Source organism: Nannospalax galili, unplaced genomic scaffold (genome assembly GCF_000622305.1).
Source record: "Nannospalax galili isolate Female #2095 unplaced genomic scaffold, S.galili_v1.0 scaffold1191, whole genome shotgun sequence".
Taxonomy (NCBI): Eukaryota; Metazoa; Chordata; class Mammalia; order Rodentia; family Spalacidae; genus Nannospalax; species Nannospalax galili.
The window spans coordinates 4991486-5014823 of record NW_008330570.1 but is presented as its reverse complement, the minus strand read 5'-3'; the positions used below and the strand labels follow the sequence as shown (position 1 = coordinate 5014823).

Here is a 23338-nt window from a genome sequence, read left to right as displayed (position 1 = left end):
TAAATTGAAACTGACATGATCCCATAGGTCTGATTGGTTGTGACAATCTCTGGGTCCAGAACTTATACCTGTAATCTCTTCCTCATCACATTCTTCCTGTTTCTATTTCTTTAGGTTTCACAGGTTCAAAATGTCATAACTCTGAGGTCTGTTTTGTGTATTTCTATGCTTTGAAGCACTCCCAAAGTTCTTGTCTTGGGTCCCAACCAACAGTATTATGGGGGTATGTCCTTTAAGAAGTGATTAGATCGTAAGGGCACAAACCTTATGAATGGATGAAGCCTTTTATCAAGGGAGTTCCTCTCTCTCTCTCTCTCTCTCTCTCTCTCTTTCTCTCTCCCTTTCTCTCTCATTCCTTCCTTGAGTTCACTTGCTCTTATGCCATTTAATGACAGCATGAAAGCCTTCACCAGACACTGGTGTTATGCGTTTAAATTCCTAGCTTCTAGAACCATGAATTTCTTTTCTTTGTAAATTATCTAGTTTTCTTCTGTCCTTCCATCTTTCACAGTTCTTTCAATTTTTGACTCCTGTGATTTATCAAGTTAGCCAAATTTCTCATGGCTTTTGTAGTCATCCTTAGTATGTTGAATGTTGAGTCACTTGATCCTGTTCTGCATTCATGTCTACTTTTATCTGAACCCTTCTTGCCACTCCCAATATCTGTGACTTATCTGAGGCACTCATCATGTCATGGATGGGTCTATCTTTTGCTTGGACCCAGACACAGCCTCAGATTCCAGATCTATCTCATCATATTTGTTTCCCTAAGTCACAACCCATAATATTTATCGGGTCAAAAACTTGCACTGGCTTACTCTGTCACTGTCTCCCCACCTCCAGGATGAGGCCTGGATTCCTCTTCTTATGCACTGTCTTGACAAGTATAGCTCTCACCACTCACAAAAGAAGCCTCTTTCTTTTTTAAAACAGATAGAGAGTATTACAAAGTTCCACAGCTGTTCAAATGCAGAGAATAAGTGACTGTGAAGTATCCAGCCCTAAGTGATACATCTACAAGGCAAACTCTACACTTAAGGCTCAGGGAACATCATGGAGCAGGGATGGAAAGAGTCTAAGAACTAGAGGGTCAAGATACCTGCTGCCAGTTCACGAATTCTATACATGACAGGGAAGTGGCACCCATGCAATCTCCACAGTATGATAGCCTCTCAAGATCTGCACAGTGACAAAACCAGTTGACCTGCCAAAACGGATGGGGGGAATTTCATGGGATCCCACTCCAAGATGAAGAGCTACAGGCAGTCAATAAATGCTGAGGGAGGGAGAGTCAGTTTTCTCCAGGGACGAGTTCCCTCGTAGGCTAATTCCAGATAGGCAGCCCTGTACATACAAGTACCACTAAATGGACTTGGGGCATTATATATGTATATTTACCAGCATATGCCTGAATATCTAACAATAATAATCAAAGAAGAGAACAAGAAATTGTGAGGGAGTTGGGGAGATTCGTGGGAGGATTAGGAGGGCCACTGGGGTGAGTGGAAATGATGTATATACAATACTCATGTATGAAAATTTCTAAAACGTTAATATAAAAAAATTTTCACTGCATGCCTTTCTTCAGCAAAGAGTGTACCCTTTCACCTTAACATTCAGATTCTCTGAAATACTACCAAACTGACCGTTCCTGCCTTTCTTTTACTTTTCCTGTGCTCTGGCTAATTCATTGTTCTTGAGACACATCCACTTATATTTCTTTACATGTTTCTCTTCTTCCTGAACTGTCCCTTCTCTTCCATCTGATTATCAGAGTCTATGCATCCTCAAGGTCCACTCCAACCTTTCTATAGCAACTTTTTATTCTATAACCTTTTTTCCTATGTGTAGTCTTCACACTAAGTTGTTTTTACTCATCATAAGACAACACCTCTTACTTTCATCAGACAGATGGACAGACAGACTGCATGTTACTGATCTTCTTCACCTCTGTAGAGCCTTTTTTAGTACAAGGGCCATTTAGTGAATGTTCGCTGAGCATTCTTTGCTCTACTTCTTTTCTCTTTATTTGATACAAGCTTACTTTAAATAATCATCTCTCAATAATAGTATTTTGTATATAACATGGGGGTTCAGATAGGAGAAAGGGTCTAAATATGATGAAGACGTATTATATGAAATGAACGAAATTCAGTAAAAACAAAGAAGTTACAAAATTTTCTCATACCTATTATTTTTAATGGTCTTCATGAACAGTTCTATATAGATTTTTATCACCATTGTTTTCTGAGACAGGATCTTGCTGTGTAGCTAAGGCTGGCCTTATCATGTGATTATCCTGCCTCAGCCCTCTGAGAGCAGGAATTATAACCTTACAACATTATCCCAGTTTTATAGGTAAGAGAACCAAGGCTCATAGGGGCAAGTGATTTGTAGAGTACAAGAAAAAGGAATTCATTCATTAATTGAATCCAGAGAAGTATCCTGATTCACACAAGAAGTCCTAAGAAGGGCGAAAACAAAGTCTAAACCCTCCCAAGTTTCTTTCTTCTTCCAGCTTTATTCAATGTGATGAAGACTTTCTAAGCCAGTTATGGGCAGCTCATATGATAGATGACAGGGAGCTGAGCAAGGGGTATTGTGTAATTCTATGATCATTTTGAATTTATAGTTGTCTTTTCCTCATTTCAGCTTCAGATGTAGAAATCTCATGAGCACCTAGAACCTTCCTTGGATTCCCTGTTTCCCTCTGAATGAGGCTGTAATTCCAGGTCTCCTTTCAGTCTGAAGATTCAGTAGATTGTTGCTGCCTTTATCTCATTATGGAAACTCTTGCAGAACCAAGCTTGGCACAAGCTGTGTATTACCTTGGGATTTGGGCCCAATTTTCTACCATCTCTCATATCTAGAATGGATGCTGTTATTTTTCCTGCCTTCTAGTCATACGACCATTCATATATTACATGCATGCATCCATCTACCCTACAATGAAATTTCTTTAAGTACGATGATAAAATACAATCATGTATAACACTCATTAATACTTTTTTCTGGCTCCTCATTTCCACACATAAGAATCCTGCTTGTTCCTTTCCCAGGTAATGTTTATGAATTTTAACAGTGTGCTTCATCAAGTGATATAAATGGGAACATATGGAGGATGGGATACTTTTGGGCCTGATTTTCTGCTTTCTCTCAACCCAGAATGGATGCTATTATCCTTCCTTCCTTCCTTCCTTCCTTCCTTCCTTCCTTCCTTCCTTCCTTCCTTCCTTCCATTTCCTTCCCTCCCTCCCTCCTTCCCTCCCTCCTTCCTCCCTTCCCCTCCCTTCCTTCCTTCTGTCCATCTTACAACAGACTTTGCTTAAGTGCCATGTCCAAATACAACCATATATTCCAACTCCTTAATTCTCTCTCTCGCTCCTCAGTTCCACACAGATGATCCCTGATAAGGTACTTATAGGCTGTGTTTCCTTTTCTAGGTGATGCTTGTGAATTTTAACGGTATGCTTTATCAAGTAAGATAAATGGGAAAATGATGGAGGTTGAGGTACTTTTGGATAAAAATGGGTATTTTCCAAATAGATTTTATGTAGGACTTAGAAGTTAATAACTATTCATTTCTAATTTTTCAAAGGTCATATGCTTTGTATTCTAATACTATGGAAAGGAATGTGCCATTTGAACTGTTCTTCCCAATTTTCTCAGTGAAAGTTGTGTTGTACAGGTTTTTGGAAGAATGTAAACGCATGCTTGGTTGCAGAAATGGTAGTAATCCATGTCCCTTTCTCTTATATTGATATTACTTTAAAAAAAATTTTTATTTATTATTTTTATTTTATGCGTATGTGTGTATTGCCTGCATGTAGGTAAGTGCACCCGTGTCATGCAATGCCCGCAGAGGTCAGAAGAGGCTGTCGGAACCCCTGGAACTGGAGTTACGGACAGTTGTTAGCTGCCATGTGGGTGCTGGGATTTGAACCTGGGTCTTCTGCAAGAACAACCAGTGTTCTTAATCACTGAGCCATCTCTCCAGCCCTTGATATTGCTTTTTATATTTTATTTACTTATTATGTTTATTTTTTATGTGTATGAATGCATTGCCTGCATGTATTTAAGCGTAACCTGGTCATACAATGCCCACAGAGGATAGAGAGGCTATCAAATCCCAGGAACTGGAGTTACAGTGCGTAGCTGCCATGTGGATGCTGGGATTTGACCCCGGGTCTTCTGCAGGAACAGCCAGTGCTCTTAACTGCTGAGCCATCTCTCCAGCCCCTTATTCATATTTCTTGTGCCTTGATGAGCCCTGACTGTAGGGAGACTTCTGGGATCTCTATTTCTTTGAACCCCCTGAGTCTAGTGCTCCTAGCAATTCCCTCTGTATTACTAGTAGGCCTAGTCAAATAAAAAGCTAGTTGGCTTATCTCAGATCTTACCCTCTGTTAAGTATTGCCTGGCAAACACAGACAGATTGATGAGGAAGATTGTGTGGCACTTGAAGACATACAATGCTCCTCAGGAAAATTTATGTAAAAATTGTCATGTATACCTTTTTCTACTTACATAGCAAATTCAGTTTCTGAGATCAATTGCTTTTGGTGGAAAAATATATCCCTTCATATTTTTTCCCTTACTTCTTTATGCTATCACTTACATCTCAGTGTGTGTCCTTGTAGACGTTGGGAATGCCAGAGTATTTGAATGGATACACTCATTCCAATACCTTTCAATACAAATGAGACAAATGGAGTGGTACGATACACAATAAAGAATCCATTTATTTGTCTTCCCCTCCCCCCAAGTTTAACAAAATAACTCAGATCCTGATTTTCTTTAACTTGTAGAATACATCATCTCGAGTTCAGGCAGATTCTGAGTTTCTAGGCCAGCTTCTGTGGTGTTCACAGATTCTTCTTGCAGTTACTGCCTACTGCAGGGCTGGCTGAATAGATATTTTTTAAAGTACTTTAAAAAATTTCCCCTACTATGTTGAAATTTAATTGGAATAGATTAATAAATGAAGATTGCTCAAAAAGTCAGAAGGTGATAATCAGTTCTCCTGGAGCAAGCTTTACGTAGGGGCTCACATCATTGGCCGTGGCTGCCTGAAGCTCTTTCAGTAAATCAGTGATATATCTTAGACACATGTGGTAGCTTTGAATGGACAGGTCAATCGATCTTCTGAACCCAAGGATGAATTTTTCGTAGTAATCAGGGAGTTGTTCTAAAAACTCCTGCAGTTTGGAATTAAACTGCTGGTGGCAGTCAGAAATAATCTCCTTCATTGCAGTGGCCCAGCTTTTAATTATTTCCTGTGCGGCTGTAGAAAGCTCTGCAATCTTCTCTTTCCCCTTTCCGTCTGCATCAGCAAGGATGCTAAGACATTTTCGGATATCCCTGTATACAAATTGCTCAACTTGAGTTGAGATTTGGGAAGCAAAGCCAAGAGCTGTGGCACTATACTCAGAATGGAGATCCCCAAGGGCAACTATAAGAGTCTTGATCAGGTCGACTATCTTTTCTTCAAGTTCATAATATTTTATTGTCCAGCCAACTATGCTGGGATCAAAATTTTCTTCACGAAGAGCCTTTATATACTGATGGGCCTGCTGCAGCTTGTAAGAAGCCTCCTGAAGGATAGTTTGAACAAATTCATCGAACTTTGTGAAGTAAGGACTCAGTTCTTCTTTCAGAAATCCAAAAGCCTGTTGGACTCTGTACATCCGTTTTTGGATAATATTAGTGAAATAAAGAAATCCTTTCTCTTTTAAGCTTTTAATGTTTTTTTCTATGTCTTCTAAAATGTGATCCAGAAGGTGCTGAATGTCACTGAGCATCTCTGTAAATTTGATAGACTGGAGGCCATTAAGTTCCTCTTGGACTGTTTGTGATAAAGCATTTAGCTGTTTTCTGTAGCTCAGAATAACATCTCTTAGGTTGTAGCTCCTTGAATGAAAAGGAAGTTTAATTGTTATGTCACTTATTAAGTCAGATTTCTCTACTAGGTCTTGGACATAGGAAAGCAGTTTTTCTAAGCTGTTATGGACACTTGAATATAGCTGAGATAGTACCTTCCCTGTCTCCCCCAGGAGCATACTGCAGAGTTCATCTTTAGTGTATGTCCCAGTTTTTCCTGGGAGCTGGAATCTGGTGAACTTCAGGAAATCAATTAATGAGTCAATCAGATGCTTGACGGCCACATGGTACTTCTGAGTAACTTGCACTAGGCTGTCAATCACTTTATCCTTGAGTCTTTCAGAGCTGGTTTGGCCCTCCTGTGCCAACAGTTCATACAGATTCTGGCTCTTGTCTTTCCACTCCTGGTAGGTTCTTGTGGTGCCACTGGCTGCTTGCTGGAATTCCATGTCCATTTTGTCAATTTGCCTCAGGGCCCCTTGATAGGCCCACTCAACATTGTTTTGTAGACTTCTTCTTAGATTTGAAGATGCATCTCCCAGGTTGAGTCCTGTGTACTCCTGGTGGTACTTGTTGATATAATCATAAAAGGCCTCTGTCATCTTGGGCACGTTGTCTTTTAGAGAGCCTAGCAGTCTGGAAGCTGCCTCTTCCTCCCAATTAATTTTGATTTGAATTTCATCATTAGACTTCAGGTATCTCCACTCAGTTTTGAATATACTGAGTTTTTTATCTGGATAGGACTAAAATCAGAAACGAAACAAACAACAAACAAACAGTTGAGAAGAACATGTTTTCAATTATTCTGATTATATAATATAAGGCACTAAAACTTCGTTAGCTGTTAAAAGTAAAGATCAGAGGATCTTTCATATTTCGAAAAGGATTTATCTTTCCTATGTCAGTTCATGTGTTTGTTTTATGGTTAAACAAACTCACTGTTGTTAGTGTTTCTTTATCACGTGCTCCTGGGAGGATAAAAAGTATGCTTGGTATCTCTACTCAGTGGCATTTAACATTAAGACCTTCCTGGGATGGCAAATTTGAAGAAGGGGGAGGAGGAAGCAGAGGAGGAAGAACGAGGACAGAGATAGGAAAAGACATATTCAGGGGGGAAAAGTAGAGAAAAAAGAAAATGAAGAAGTCCAGATCTAGAGTTCCAATTTTAGCATTCACTTGACAAACTTTAGGTTTATGTCTCCCCCTACAGTGATGGAATCTTTGATTTGATCCTGGAAGAGCTTATACATGACATGAAATGAATTTGATATACCTCATCACACAATTTTATTCTGGGGAAGAATTACAAAGCCTCAAACAACCCAGAAACCATGATTTAAAAATATACTCTACATCTGGCAGAGTTTGCTTATGATTTAGGTGACAAGGCATAACTTTCATCTTTATGGATTTGTCCAGAAGCCATAAAATGATAGTGCTAATAGGGTATCCTGGGTGTGTCTAATAATTAAATCAAGCTCAACAAGGACAGATTGTAATACTATCTGGAAAACAGGTCCTCAGTGAAGAAGTTTGCTTGCTCACCACCTGTCTTTTTACCTAGTCTGAGGATGAGCTGAGAGAGATGTCTTGAGTGAAATGCATCCTCTTTAGTTCTCTGCTTGCTATTGAACATGTGCTACTTGGAAGATGGGACTCACCTGGGGTTGGAAGTAGACATTCAAATTCACACTCCTGTTATCTGTGCTTGAAACCAGGCCCATGCTTATGGTTGGGGAGGTTGCTGAGTAGGACAGACTTCTCTCATTCTCTTGGTAGTACAGGTAGAGATCAGTCAGTGCTGAACTGGTGATGTCAAGGTGAGCCTCTCCCTCCCAGACCCTGAAAACAGAAAAGCAGATGGGTCATATGGAAGGGGATCCAGAAGTGGCAAACAACACAAGAAAAGCTATCAAGAGTCACTAAAAGTTTCATACCAAAGTCCTTTAAATTTGCCATCTTCATTATATTCTACATTGAAGTCGCGGTGTTTAAGTGCTCCTTTGGTCGTGTAGATAAACATATCATCTTTAATTTTGTGTGTTCCCACAACTGTACAGGAGAGATTTTGTATTTCATTGGGTGAATAACTTTGGGATAGAGATATTTTATTGTGAAAACTTGGAGAGTTATATCTTAACCAAACTCTAACTTAAAAGTTTAAAACATACAAGGTACAGTCTATAGATTTTTTTAAACTAATTTTTTTGTGATACTGAGATTCAAACACAGGGCCTCGTACATGCTGGGCATGTCACTGAGCTATATATACCTCAATCCCTGTGATTTTCTTATTTTAAACAAACAGAAGATATTATTTGTTTTTAAATTATTACAGAAAAATCTAATTTCTTTGAATTCAGTCTTTTTTTTTATATAGGATTATATATAACACATATATTTCTTTTTTACCATTTTGTTACAGATAGAAATTTTGCCTCTGTTCTTAATTAGATACATAATTATTTACTTAGAATTTATTTGAAAACATAGAATCTCTAGGAGAGGAGGCAGGACATTTCCTTACCATTTAGATCATATTCCAGAAACTGAAAGGTTGAGTTGCATGTGGAATCCAGGAATGTTTCAACATGATCTTCTTTGTTTTTCAAACCAGCATTCCAAGTGACATTATATAGGGGAGAAGCCACCCCAAATTGTGCAGTAAGTGCTCCAAAGACAGGAACAAAAATCCCAGCAGGTATAGAGAACTTAAAAGAAGGGATTTCAATAGTCTGCTCAGGCAGGAAGATGGTAGGCAAATCAAAGTCTGCAATCTTGTTGGCTATTTCATTAAGATCCAAAACAGTGCTGCCAACTGGAAAACTTTTCGCAAGAGTGAACTGGGACATAGTTAACTGAGCTTTAGGAACAGTTATCTCAAAAAAGGGAAGAGAGGAGTCTTCTGCTTCAGAGTATTTTGTTAACACATCAACCTTGGGGAATTTTACTTTGGGAAGTGTTGGTAGGTTGAGGGAAAACGGTGAAGTACTTAGTTCCTTATAGATTTTTATTCCACTGAAGTCAAGTTGGTAGGATGGAATCTGAAGATCTGTAAATGGGACTTGGAATGCAGGTGTGACAAGAACTGAATTTGGATCACTGAGTTTCAGCCCTGGGATAATGAATTTGTCAGCTAGTTCTTGGACGGGGAGTGGGAAGGAATAACCATTGGGGTTTTTGGTGTATACCAAAGAAGTTGAAGCATGAAGATACTGTTTCTTTCCATCCATCTTTAGGAGTTCCTGTAAGCTCTTGTCATACACTGGTAGAATGATATATTCAAGGTACCATGATTGTCCTTCTAAGGACCCTGCAATATCAAGGCGTACATCCTCTTGGTCATTGGAGAACTGTACACTGTGCTGGAGAACTCGTGAATGAACCCGGACTTCACTGTTCCAGCTGACTTTCTGGTTGTTAGTGTTAGCTTTCAGGGTCACTTCCTGGCCAAAGTGATGAATATCAAGGAGGGAACTGGGTTGACTTGCATGAACCTGTACAAGGGCTGACATCGTCCATGGGGAGAGTTCCAGGGTGGCTTTAGATGTTTGCTCTCCTTTTGTAATGAAGATGCTCTCTAGTCGTAAATCGTTTTTCATATCATGTTCCCAAATGGCATATATGCGTTGGAGATTGGCTTCTCCAGCAAAATTTTCTCCTACTTCAAGGTTCCAGATACCATCAACTTTGGAAGCTCCCTGTAGGCTCACTGTAGACCGAGTGCCCTTAGAATTCAGGTAAGTGTTGGCCTCGCCTACAATATTTCCTGAATATTCCTGTGAAAGGATCGAACCCTTGACATTTCCTTTGGTTGATGACTCAATGAAAAAGTAGGAAGTGAGGCTTTCTAAGCTGAACTTGTGGTCAAACTCCCCTTTAGCAGTAGAGTTCAGCTCTGAGGAACTGAAATCATAGTTCAGTTCAATGGATGAAGAGACAATAGGTTTTGACTTGGCATTTCCATTAAGCTCCTGTTTGAAGCTCATTGTCAGAACGGGAACACGGAGGTTTGCAGTTGTTTTCACTGATGCTTCCGTATTTTTCTTGGTTAAGCTAATGGTGCTGTCATGAGTGCCTTCCACAAATTTGTTACTCAGAGATACAGCTGTGGCTAACTTCACCCCTCGTTTCCTTGTCAAACGTGATGTGCCCTCTAATTTGTACTGCAGTGCATCCGTGACGAATGAAGAAGAAGAAAGGAAATGAGCAACAATATCTGATTGGTTATAAAGTCCAGCATTGGTATTCAGTGTGATAACACTTGATTTAAAAGAAAAATCATAGGTAAAATTGCCCATGGCTGGAATAAAAATCTTGTCAATGGTGTTTAATTCCTTAAAATCTGGGAGAGAAAACTTGAGTAGATTCCTAGGGACATGAAGGACTGGCAGTTCAAGGGAGGGCAGAGCTGACTGGTATGAAGGCATGATGACCTTAGAACTTTGGAAGGTCCCAGAGGGCTGGTTGAGGGATTTTTCAATTTTGTACTTATCAAAGTTAGTTTTTGCTTCATTGTAGGATGTGGTAAGAAAATCTAATGTCCTTTCTCTGACTTTTTCAAAACTTCTGTCCAAGGAATTGACATTGTAGCGGATGAACTCATAAAAACTGCCCAAAGGAATTGTGATGGAATGTTTATCTTTGTTCTTCTTATACTGAGCCTTTACACTTAAATCAAATGATTGCTTTGTTGTTTTCAAGAATTCCTTCAAGCCTGTTTTTTCCCATATGGAGAAATCTTTCAGTGAGGGAGTTGTGAGTGCTGTGTAAGGCAGATTAATTTCAGGTATGGTTAAAGGTATGTTTAAGAAATCTAGGTTGGCATCTCCATTCATTACCACATGGGCTTGCATGCTGTTCTCATTGTTTAAAGCAGAGAAATTCTGATTGTATTTGTATTGATTGAATCTAGCACTTGCTTGCCAGCTTGCTTGCTGGGCATGAGGACCCAGAAACAGAGCATGGTTACTCAGAAAGTCTATCTTCCCAGTCAACTTTAATGGAAAACTAACTCTCAAATTCCCTTCATTATTTGTTGATGTAGTAATCTCAAATGGCTGTGTTGAAAAGAAAAGAGAATTTTTCAAAGTTCCAATAACTTTTCCATTCAAGTTAGCATTGTGCTCACCAGTTATTTCTGCCTTCCATTCTCTGAGCAGTGCTGTGCCCTTAGCACTTAGAATGCTGGAGCCCACATGCTGAGATTCAACTTTTGACTCAACCTCGAACTTAGAATAGTTGAGGAAGCCAGATTCATAAGCCAGCTTTTGAAGGACTCTTAAGTGTTTGCTATTGACATTATTGGACAATCCAAAAGAAGAGATGGGCCCTTCCACAGTGAAGCTAATTTGTGATGAATGTGTTCCCTCATCCGAGAAGCTAGGACAGGCCCAGCTCCATGACCCGGTTCCAGTAGAAGTCCATGCCATGTGTCCAGCTTCTAATAATGCCTTGATTTCATTGTTTAGGGAAGCCTTACTGGAGAAGTCCAGCTTAGGCACACTCAACTTGTGAAAGTATTTGGTGTGACTGTCCAGGGTAAGTTGATTGTTTATCTTGACAATCACATCATTATTAAACTCCACTATGTTTTTTTCAGTGTGTAAACTTGCAACCATGCCTGATTTTCCTTCAATGATATTTCCAGAAAATAGCACTTCACTTGCATGCTGCATTCTCACATACTTACTGGAGAGGTTCATGGATTCCTTCAGGACTAGTGGATTAGCATGTAGCTCTAAAAGCTGTGCTTGTGCTTGAAAATCAAAATTGAGAGCTTCTAATCTGGACTCTCCTTTGGCAGCGATTGAAGCTGTGATCTCTGCTTTGTTCGCTGAAGTAGTCACATTCTGTATGTTGGCATTTGCATCTAATGTAAAGAGGGGAGACTGGATTTTCAAAATACTATGTAGTTTGCCAAAAGCAGGTATTTCAATTGTGTCTGAGATGTGGGGAAGCTGGAATTCTGGTATGTGAAGGTCAGGAACTTGAAAATCTTGAAGGTTGACATTTGGGATTGTGAATTCTGGAACTGTGATTTCTGGTACATGGAAGTCTGGGAGAGTGAATCTAGTAAGAGGGATGTCCCACATCTTCAGGTCCCTCAGGTGTACTTCTGGAATAGACCACTGCAGCTCACTGCTCAGCATTTGGTCAATGGTTCGGATAACCTTTGCTTTTATTTCTACCAAGTCAATTGTAAAGGAAGGGACATGGAAGGTGTTGAGGATAGTAAATTCTGGCGTGGAAAACCTGGATGGAATTTTTACATACTTCAACATTTTGAAGTTTATCTGAATTGATGGAATCCTCAAATCTGTCAGGGGGACTATAAAGTCAGGAGTCTGGAAGGTAGCTTCTTGGAGAGCATGGAGACTGACCTCAAAGGTAGGCATGTTTCCAAGAAAGGTCCGGATTTCAGGAACGGTGAATCCTTGTTCCACCAAAGCCTTCACACTTTCAGCCCAGTTTTGGATAGAATATTGCTCTGCAAAGTCAGTAAGGTTCTTAGATGCAAGAGTCCACCAGTCAGAAATATAGGTGACCAGTGTACTGTAAACTTGGCTTACCAGAGACAGATATCGCTCAAGTTCCCATTGAATGTCCATTTGATAAATTCTGTCTCGTATATCTTCTAGAGTGTCTTGAAAATGGGCTTTTATGTAAACCAAAGCACCCTGCAACCAATCAATGAACATAGTTACTTTGGTATCCTTGAGCCTTTCCAGATAGTTGGAGATCACGGCCTTGAAATCCTCTACCAACAGTTTTAGTGCTTCAGCTTTTTGTGGTAGTTCAAGAGCTTGAATTTGACCATTGATTCTCTGAGTCATCTCATGTATTTTGTTGTTGGTTTCATCTACAAACTGGTGATAATCAAATGCTTTTAATTTCTTCACCAACACGTCAAGAAATCTGTTTAGTTCTTCAATTAATTTTTTAAAAGACAATGCTTTGAGCTGTTCAACAGCATCATCAATAAATCCAACCAATTTCCTATAGTAAACTTTTATCTCAACTTGTTGTAGAGCATTGCTTAGTTTCTGAACAGTCTCTTTCAGCTTGTACTGGTAGGCCAACTCTACTGATTTATCCATTAAAACCTGGATTTGTTGGTCTACTTCATATTTCTCAATTAACTCATGGACTATAGCTCTAACAACATTGATTTTCTCAGTTACTCTAAAATCTTCAATAAGATTCATAACAAAGTATTTGACATGCTCAATAAGGTCATTTATTCTTTGGAATAGAATTGCAGTTCTCAATTGATCTAAAAGCTTTGTGACATCAATAGCTTTAACCTGTTGTTTTAACTCTGTGGCAAGCTCCTGGAGATCTGCATTCTGAATCTGTGTCCTGAGGTGCTGCAATTTTTCTTGTAACTGGATTCTGATTTGATATTTAGTATCCACATTTTGAATCCAAGATGCTACACTGCTTCTAATTTTGTTAAGATCAATATTTTCAACAAATAAATACAGATTATGGATTGATTTTGCTAGATTTACACGGATATGATAATGTTCATCAAGAATTTTTAATTTTTCAATGATTCGATCAATAATTTTAGCAATAGTTATTTTTAAATCACGTAGATCATAATTATTTTTAATATACTGATCAAATTGTATCATGTACGACTGGAGTTGAGAGAGTTTTTCATTGAAGTTGATTTTGGCATTATCTAATACAATTTGTACATCATTTTCTGTAATTCTATAATTTTCTGTGAAAGCAGCTAGTTTTTTCTTGGCACTGGCAACTTGTCTCTCCCAATTGACTGCATTCAGATAATCATTAACTTGCTGTGGGAGCCTTCCCAGGGCTGCTCTGTATTTCCTCACAAATTGATCAATATCAATGCGTCGCAATTCTCCCTGTATGGTTTCCAATAGAGTTATAATTACTCTTCGATTTCTCTCCAAATAGTCTGGCAGGGTTTTAAAGAATGGGAGGCTGATGGTGTGAACATCCTGGTTCTTATCATACTTCACAAAAGCAACAATTGTGAATTCTTGGGGCTTGTCAACAGCATCATTCATCTCTAAGGCATTATGGACATCAACGGGCTCACTGAGGAGAAATGGCACTTTAATTGGAAAGTAGAGCCCAGAGAAGCCAGCCAGGGCTTGCCCGCTAAGCTCTACACCGATTTTGTCTTTAGTGTTGTAGGCTTCAAAGTCCTGGCTGTACTCCTTGTCATTCAGTCTGGTCTTGAATTTCCAGGTGCTTGTCTGCTCAGCTGGAGTGAGCAGGGCACTGACTTTGTGATCAAGAGCTGCAGTGATGCTGCTCCCGGGCAGGAGATTGTGACTTGTGGATCCTTTGTAGTCATGAGAGAAAGTAAGAGCCAGAGGTTCTACTTTTAACAGAAATTTACTGTATAGCTGCCCAGTGTGTTCTCCCCAGAGAGTCAGTTTCCCATCGCCACTTGTATGTGTGTCAATGCCCAACACAAATGGGGCCAAAACAAAGTGGAAAACATTGTTAAAATGCAGTGGGTCTGAATTATAGTTTGTGATAATGTCAATGGAGGAAGCCAGCCCTTCAACGTCTGCTTTGAGCCGATGGCTGAACTCTGCACCCTGAACCTTAGCTACAGTGTCTGCTCTGTAACTTGCTAGTAATAAGTCAGTATAAGAAATGGTGTAGATGTGCTTTATCTCATTACTTTGGTAGGTTCCTTTTAGGTTGCCACCTACATTCAGCTTCAAGGGTTCCAGTCGTAATTTCCCACTGTTGGTGAAGTCTAGAGCACCGAATTTCAGGTCATTGCTTAAAGTAGTTACCAGAGAATACGGCTGGAGCTGTAAGTTAAAATTCTGCTTGTAGAACTTGTCAGAGCTGTAAATATTGTCAAGTTTGGAGGAGAAGTCCAGTGATAGACCTGCAATGCTTAGGCTGTTTGTATGGTCGAGTTTCATTTCGGCATAGGAACCCATCATGTCGTTGGAAAGTTTCAGCCCTTCTCGGCTGACTTTGAAGTTGAAAATGTTTTTGCTGTCAACACCCAGAATCATGGCCTGGTAAACGCTTCCCAATGATACCTCTGTGAGGGCAGCTTTTCCATCTAGGCTGAATTTTGCATGGTGTTCCCTGAAGCGGCCATTGGTTGATAATTTCATGTTTGCCCCAGAGAGGCCAAGCTCTGCGTTCAGCCCATTCTCTAGCAACAGGGGGCTGTATTTCAAGTTGGTTGTTGCACTGGTAGATATTCCATCTCGTGCAATCCTTAGAGTTGCCTTGTGAGCACCAGTATTAATTTTGTCAGTGCCCAAGAGTTCAGCATTTAATTCAACACCCTGAGAAGTGAGTGAGCCAGAAAGTAGGGTGAAGAGCCTAAAGGACTTGTAATCAGCCTGATACTCAGAACGGAGCAAGGCACTTTGCTTAGAGAAGGTCATGTCTACCTTGTTAGAAGTAGCAAAGTTCTCATACTGCCCATTGCTGTCAGACTTCAGAGTCAGTTCATAGTTCTCGTATTTCAGGGAAGCAGTATTTTTGAAAATGCCGTCTTGCAGATCAGAGGTGGAGGTGATGGAGAGGGTTCCATCTTGGTATATTCCCACTATCTGGTTAGTAACCTGGAGGTAGGTTGAGTTAAACCTCAGGTTGGACTCCCCACTCAGCTGGTCAGTGGTAGGATCCCTTTGATAAGACAGGCCATATTTGCCTTGAGCATAAAATGAAGATGCTCTGAACTTCCCGTCAACCTTGATTTCTTTGACATACAGATGCTGTTTCTTTTTGGAGTCTACATGAACTGTAGCAGACATCTGTGGTCCCAAGGCACTAGATGCTTCAAATGTTAATAAACCTTTTGAGACTGGGTTGTTCCCAACTTTTTCTACATGACTGACTTTGAATTTCGAATCAAGGAATTTGTGGTGTAGAGACCCATCACATGATAATGTGAACGTATTCCTGTGGTCATATGTTGTTTCTCCGGATCCTAACAGAAAAATTAAAGACATTGGTTAAATTAAGCAGTAACTGTCTAGAATAGTGTACGTGCTGAAATTCATTCAACAATACAGCCTCATATGTAAAAATCAATTGTACAGTATTTTTCTAATTTATAATGTACATATGAAATATAGTATTAAAAGGCATTCCTCTAGGAAACCTTCCTTGCTCACTGTAGACCTTGTTGGGTTCCCTTATCTGATGCCCCCACCGCAGCTTATACTTTACACCGTGTCACAGCACTTCTCAAACTGAATAATAATAATCAGGTAACCTGATGGCTATTTTTGTTATTGCCTACCAGAGTGGTCAATACTTACTGTATGCTTAATAAATATTTTCATTCGCTGAATGAATGAAGGAGACTTACAAGTAGCAAGGAAAGTATCTGGTGGAAAAGCATCAGGTCCTTTTCTCCCTAGAGGCTCTCCTGTCAGAGTGTGCAGTGAATTTGCTCTCTGCACCCTTTATCCTGAGGTCTTACCTTGCATGCTGTAGGAAAGCAGGTCAACCACTGAATCGGCCTTCATGTGATACTGAGCCTGAAGGGTGAAGTGGTCTCTGCTGGTGTTGCCACCAGTATAGGAGGCCGACCAGTTGTACAAGTTGCTGTAGACATTTGTGGAAAGGTCCAGAATACCCAAGAGAGGCACTCGAAGTTGATATGTCTTGGGGATTGTAAAAGTGGGGACTTGAAACTCTTGAGATGGCAGGTAGAATTCCACAGACTTGAGGCTGAGGGCTGGTGTCTTAATACTCTCGAGCATCTTTAGATCTTTAGATGATTTGCCACCAAAAGGCAAAGGAACGTCAATTTTCACACTGTTCTTGTTCAAGGTGTATTTGACCCGGCCATCACTGAAATGAGCAAAGACAATGTCTCCACAGTCAGACATCACCAATAATATTGCACCTTCCCTTTCTCATGTCCACACTGTTCCTTTCATCATACTACTCCCTGGGCCTAAATCTCATTCCTTTCTCTTCTACCTCCCGAACTCTTTCAAAACCCCTCCAGGAGTGCCCTCTATGTTACTACCATCCCTTATCCCTATCTCAAAGAACATGCCCTAATTCTGCTAACACAGTTAGTTATTTGTTCACTTGCTGGTGTCTGCCTGGTGTCTTCCTTCAGAAAGGCCAATACCTCACCCAGCTTCTATCTTCTTAATTCTTCTACTCAAGAATTTTGTACACAGTGGACAACTGATATGTATTTGCTACTGAATCAACTTGATATGTGAAAAGAACACAGGTGTTAGAGTCAGTAAAGTTGGATGACAGCTTCAGATTCCAGATAATGTTGTCTTAGAATTCACCTGTCTCAGTTGTTCTCTGCACAATGAAGATAATAGTCCCTTGGATTTCAAGTGAGAAGCTGCTTTGTAATCTTTTCAATAAGAGTCCAATTCAATGGATTATTGTGATAACATATAAAAACAAAGTTGTAAAGTTGGTGGTGCCTAACTCTTAAATGTGAATAAACTATTAGTTGTGCTACTGTAAAGTGGGATGGACGATTGTCCAGGTCCCCACATTCAGCAGATAGTAGAAAAATAACCACTAAGACCCTGTTTAGTTCTGACATGTTGAAATTCTAGTAGTGAAGAAGGAAAGTTCCTGCATTTACCCTTTTATCTTTAGTAACCTGGGGCTTGGACAGACTTCAGTCTTCTCATAGGAATCTGGTCTGTTAAATTGTGCTTCTCAGCCACAGGCTATGAAGGGGGCCACATGACACAGACTACTTAGTTTTTGGACTGTGAGTATGTCAACTTAGAAAAAATGGTCTTTTCAGTTCATGCTCTGACTTTTTACATGAAATAAAGCAATTAAAATATTATGTATACAGTTGCAAACATAGAAATGGAGTGAGCACTGCGACTCTAACTTTAGTGTTAGGATTAAGCTGCCTTGCTAAACTTAGTATCTCTTGGAATGCTGTCTTCATCTAATGCCCAGTGACTGTTTTGACCCTTCACAGTTCAACAGCAAACCTGTGGTCCATAATCCTTCCAGGTACATGTTGAAGACTTCACAAAGTCTGAATATATTGAGGTCTAAATATAGGGGTGTTCACTTATAATGAAAGCTGAATGCCTCTCAAACTCAGGTTTGAGTGCATATAATATCAAAGGGGGAATTTCCAGAATCTTCCATTTATTTTCTTAGGTTCTTCCTGATTGGGTTGGTGCTCATATATAGGACCTCATGTTTAATTATGTAGAAATGCCAGTGTTTATGCTGTGGCTGTTCATTGTCCTAAAGTGCTTAAGTTCTTTCTCTTAAAATTTTAAACTGAAAAAGTCTAAATCATGCTAGGTAAATTTTCTCTTTTCATTGCACAATTCAAAGAGAACACTCTAGTTTCCTCTCTTACCTTTTTAAGAAGAGTTTGTCTGGGATGTAGAAGTCAGGCAATCCCATATTTTGGAGGTGATCTTGTAGAGTCTCGGCATAAGGAAGACCCCTGGATGCCATTTGAAGCCATGTGTTTGTTGCCTAAAAAATGATAGATTTTCAAAGCAAGAAATGGGTCTGGATGGGCAACCAAGTTCAAGTTCAAGTAATATGAGCTGACTGTCCTGTTTGTCAGATCAATTATCAAGCAGGGTGATGCACTGAAAGTTAAAACTAAGTTAAAGAAGTTTATGAACTTCCAGTCACTGATCTCTCTCTTTATTTTCTTTTCATTTTTATTCACTGATTTTGTGTGTATGCATGCATAGCTGTGTTTCCATGTGGGGATGTGTGCATGTGTTTGCATATGTGTGTGTAGGCCAAAGGACATCCTCGAGTCATTATTCTTCAGGCACTGTCTGTCTACCTTATTTTTTGAGATAGAATCTCTCACTGGGATCCAGGGCTCATCAATTTGGCTAGGCGGACTGGTCAGTGAGTCCCAGGGATCACCCTGTCTCTGACTCCTTAGTACTGGGATTGTAAGTGCTTTCACTACAACTGGGTTTTACATGGGTGCTAAGGATCAAACTTAGGTCCTCACGCTTGTGCAATCAAGTATTTACTGACTGAGCCACCTTTCACTCTTAGCCCTCTTTCTGTGTTTTAAGAAAACAATGTATAATGTAGTTAGACACCCAGGCAGTGTCCTAAAACTTCTTTTGACATGGGTAGGGGCATCAAACTCTTCTGCTTGGTGGCATCCATTGAGTATTTGTCACATATAGCTTCATGTGACTGGGCAACCAGGCATTCATGTTTTGTTTACGCACCTTTGGATAATCTCCTGTGCCTAACCCAGTTGAGGATGCAATTAGATTTACAGTCATGTATTTGTTCATCTGACTTATACTTACAACAATTAATCTGGAACCCATGTGGCGGAAAGTCATGTCTGTTTGAGGGACTCTGTGATCCAGGAGGCTATCTGCATACTTGTGCAAAGCTCGGGGGTAAATGGAGAGATCCACAGGGAAGTTGGAGGCCACTTTTTTGGTATCCACATTGGTGCCTGCGTTCCAGTCAAATTCAATCTTATCGTCATCTGAAAACACACATGCGACATGACTGTCAGTGGTATATTAAGTCAGCATGTAGCTATGACTCCCAATGTGTACAAAGTACACAGTTTCCTGGAAGGGCGCACATGGGGCAAGAGGCACGTACCATAACGCCACACCACTCTCTTGGAAATTGTTGAGCCATAAGCTGTGGCAGATGAGTCCATTTGGAGGAGCAGTTTAGTGGGGGACCAGTGGGTGTGGATCTCACTCCTGGCTTCTGCTTGCAAACGAGGTATGGAAATAACACCTTTGATCTTGCCATCTCCCTTTTTGTCATAACTATTGAAAAAAATCAGTTGGCATGAATGATTTTGTCCATTCCAAGGAGATGCACAGATTAAATAGTTAAACTCATTTTCAGTGATACAAGCAAGACACAAGAACAGATCAAATATCTGACTAACATAGACCAAGCTCATTAACTTATAAAGCCAATCTTCAATAAAGAGTCAGTACTTTACAGGGAGGTGTAGGTGGGCATGCCAGTTTTGTATTAACTGTTTTCACTCTTCTCTCCAGCCTCGGCCAAGCGTTTAAACCACCCTGAGCTACCATTTCCTTGTCTATAAAGCAGAGAAGCAGGACTGAGATAATTTTTTAATGTGCCCCCAAAGTACTTGATAAATGGATAGCAAAGTGCCTGATGAATGATAGAAAGTTCTCAGTGCATACAAAGAGTAAAAATGTTGAGAGTTGGAGTTGCCACATGGGCTGTAGAGCAGAGATGTCCTTGATTTGGTCACATCTAAAGTTTGAGGAAGAAGGCAAGAGCCACAAGGGTCTCCAGCTCTGTTGGGTCACCCAAACCTTCCTTACCTCACATGGCCCACGAGAGCAACTTCAGTGATTTTTTTGTTCTGAATGTCCAGGATGAGTTTGTAAGACTTTTTGTCTTTAGCAGATTCATCATTAACTCTGAGGATTGTCCCGAAGTCAATGTCAAAATCTGGAATTAGGACTTCACTGGATAAAGTCCTGGTCCGCCGATTATATTTGAACATCATAGTAGCCTCGGTCTGCTTCACACCTGAAAGTGTATGAGAGTCAAGAAACATGCCAAGAAGCTATGTTCAGAAAAAGGAAGCAGAGAAGAAGGCTGTGAACGCTACTCAATGTGATTAAACAAGGACATGGTTAGGGTTTTTCCTTCCATTTTTAACTCAGTGATATCCAGATATTCACTTACTTTGAAAGTATTTGCTGATGGCTTTTTCTCTGTGGGGCACTGCTCTTGGAATTGGGGTATCTATCTTCTAGTAGGGCCTTTCGGTAATAAGCAAATCAGTTAGTTACTTGTGTCAGATGTCAGTAATGTCATGAAGACAAGTCAAACTGGATATGAGAATAAGAGACAGAGGGACAGAAGAGGGGCTATTTCCTATACGATGGCCAGAAACTTCTCTCTGCTAAAGGGATATGAGGGCAGGACCACAGTGAAGGGATGGGCTGAGTCATGATGAGTTTTGGGAGGAGCATCCAGGCAAAAGTTTGGACAGGAACAGGCTCTGAGGTTGGGGATGCTTAGCTGTTCAGGGAACACAGCACTAATTCTTCAAACTATAGGAAGAATATAGCTACTTCTCCTACCTCCTCTGTCACTTATCATTCCTATTTTTATGCCTCCCCAACCCCCGACTACATACTCTAGACCCATCTCTACTGCTTTCTCTCCTTACCACTGCTCTAATATCCGGAATATTGTTTTGATTAGAACTCTAATCCAAGCACCTCCATTTCGTGGCTGGTTGGCTAAACTCGCCTACATGCTAGTTTCTCTCCTGTCTTTTCTCCACATGCTCCAGCCTCAGGCTCCAGCCTCAGGGTCTTTGCAATGCTAGTCTCTTAGCCTATGACTCTTTCCCCTGTGGCTTATCTTCTCCCCACCCCATGTCTCTTTCTTTCACTTTACCAGAGACAATTTCTTTTGTCATTCCCATTTTAGTGTCTCCACAACCTCCTCTTTTCCCAACCACTTATAGCAATCCTTAAACCATCTATACTGTGTTTTCTCTCCTCACCGCTGGTCTAGCATCCTGAATATTTACTTGTTTGTTTGTTTACTATAACTTCTATAAAGGCAAAGACTTCATTTTCATTGTTCAGTGTTCTAGCCTCATCTCCAAGATAGGTCTGACACCTGTAGGAACTCAGGAAATATTTGTTAATATATTATCATAAAGGTATTCTGTGAGTCCTGAACCCAAGACAGGTAGATATGGAGCAGCCTTTTTGAATACTTGCCTTCTGCTTGAACTAGGAACTTCAGTGTGTCCACCAAGGACCTGTCCTCTTTCTGGAGCTCATAGGTTGCACTGGCAGAGTACTGCTCTACCTCCCCTGTAGGCTTCAGCTCCAGCTCATACCTAAGATGTCACAGCACACCCACATCCAGAATACATACTGTTAGAACTTTTAGAGATGGTAATACCCACCCCAAGAATACATGCCACAAAAATACACTCCTAATTTTAAACTTTTAGCTAGTAATGATATGTACCAGCCCATTTTGTCTTTCCAAGAACCGCAGGCAAGGGATGCTTCCAGGATGCTCAGGGCCTCTGGATGAGTTGGGAGGAGTTGGCTTGTTGTGTCAGTCATGCTGAGAACAAGCAGTGGGGATGGGGATGGGTGTAACTGTGAGCCCTGAAGAATGGCACAGGTCTTGAGCACATTGGTCAGTGCCATGAAATTCATACCAATAGGTCTTAAACAAGGACATGGTTAGGGTTTTCCCTTCCATTTTTAACTGCGATATCCAGATATTCACTTACTTTGAAAGTATTTACTGATGGCTTTTTCTCTGTGGGGCACTGCTCTTGGAATTGGGGTGTCTATTTTCTAGTAGGGGGCTTGTGGTAATAAGCAAATCAGTTAGTTACTTGTGTCAGGTGTCAGTAATGTAATCAAGACAAGTAAAACTGGATATGGAGTCTTAGAAACTCAGAAAACGAATTAGCAAGTTGGAATGTGCTATGATCTCATCTAGTGCATGAAGAGGATCAAGTGGATTCCGAAAATGTTGACCAGAAGACCATTGCTTTAAGTTCTCAAAAGATGGTGCAAGCTCTTAAGGTTGGCAACACAGACCAGCAACCCATAGCATTTTTTTTTTCTATTTGTCCTGCCAGGTGGTCATACTGTGGAAGGTAGACAGATGTTGGGTAGGCACTGAGCATATCTCACCTGGTGTCCCCTGTTAGTGGGTAGTAGGAGGCAGACTCTGTGGAGCTGGCATTGGAGTAAGCCCCTGTGGCACAGTAGTTCATGCCAGTGAAGAAAGGCTTACAAGTTGACCAGGACTGCCTGTTCTCAATCAGAGGTGGAATCACTTCCGTTTTGGTGTTAGAGACCAAATGCAATGTGTTGCTGGTGAAGAATGAAAAGTCAGAGTTATCTTTGTCATGAATTGAAGTGCATGTCACTGATTCTCATGCTGCACAGTGACCCCCCACCTCTTCTCTTTTCACACCCACTTCGCATTATTTGATTTACTGAGTGGCGAGTAATAGTAGGAAGAATATGAACATGATGGTGATAGGGACGCCTATATTTCAGACATTACACTGAGTTCTTTATATGTTACATTTAATCCCTCATGGTAGGCCTAGGAATCTCATTTTGCCATGGAAATAGAAGCTTGGAAATGCTTACTAACTCATCACTAGAGCTGAACTTAGGTGCTCTCCTTTAAGTAATGTGGAGAGGCAGGAACTCTCTTTTGTATTAGATTTCTTATTTTCTCCTGTGGGTTTTCTCTACTAGCACTAAAATGCTCAAGTTTTCTCTCCCATCTACCTACCCCTAACCCAATCCCTACCCACATACCCACATGCACACCATCTCTTTCTTTCCCTATTAGGTTTATTTTGTCTCTCTCAGTCCAGAAGAGGTTGTTTCTTTTGTAGCGTTTTCTCCAAACACTTTACATTGACGTGTGATCTGACTCCCTTTTCTGATGTACC

The 23338-nt window shown here is 40.4% G+C and overlaps 1 protein-coding gene across 3 annotated transcripts in view; it reads right to left on the bottom strand.

Annotated features, from left to right (window-relative positions):
- Apob (apolipoprotein B) overlaps window positions 1-23338 on the bottom strand; it is a 63237-nt gene that overhangs the window by 18023 nt on the left and 21876 nt on the right. For 2 of the 3 annotated variants that reach the window (XM_029553981.1, XM_029553985.1), the window contains exons 19-28: window positions 22560-22742; window positions 21618-21739; window positions 20193-20403; window positions 19480-19655; window positions 19170-19357; window positions 18233-18354; window positions 16337-16710; window positions 8408-15838; window positions 7818-7932; window positions 7542-7722 (exon numbers count right to left, since the gene is read on the bottom strand). In XM_029553981.1, the coding sequence (XP_029409841.1) occupies window positions 7542-7722; window positions 7818-7932; window positions 8408-15838; window positions 16337-16710; window positions 18233-18354; window positions 19170-19357; window positions 19480-19655; window positions 20193-20403; window positions 21618-21739; window positions 22560-22742 (9103 nt within the window). Of the gene's footprint in view, window positions 1-4717; window positions 6624-7541; window positions 7723-7817; window positions 7933-8407; window positions 15839-16336; window positions 16711-18232; window positions 18355-19169; window positions 19358-19479; window positions 19656-20192; window positions 20404-21617; window positions 21740-22559; window positions 22743-23338 lie in introns of those variants that run through there. The other variant, XM_029553976.1, reaches the window with a different exon arrangement.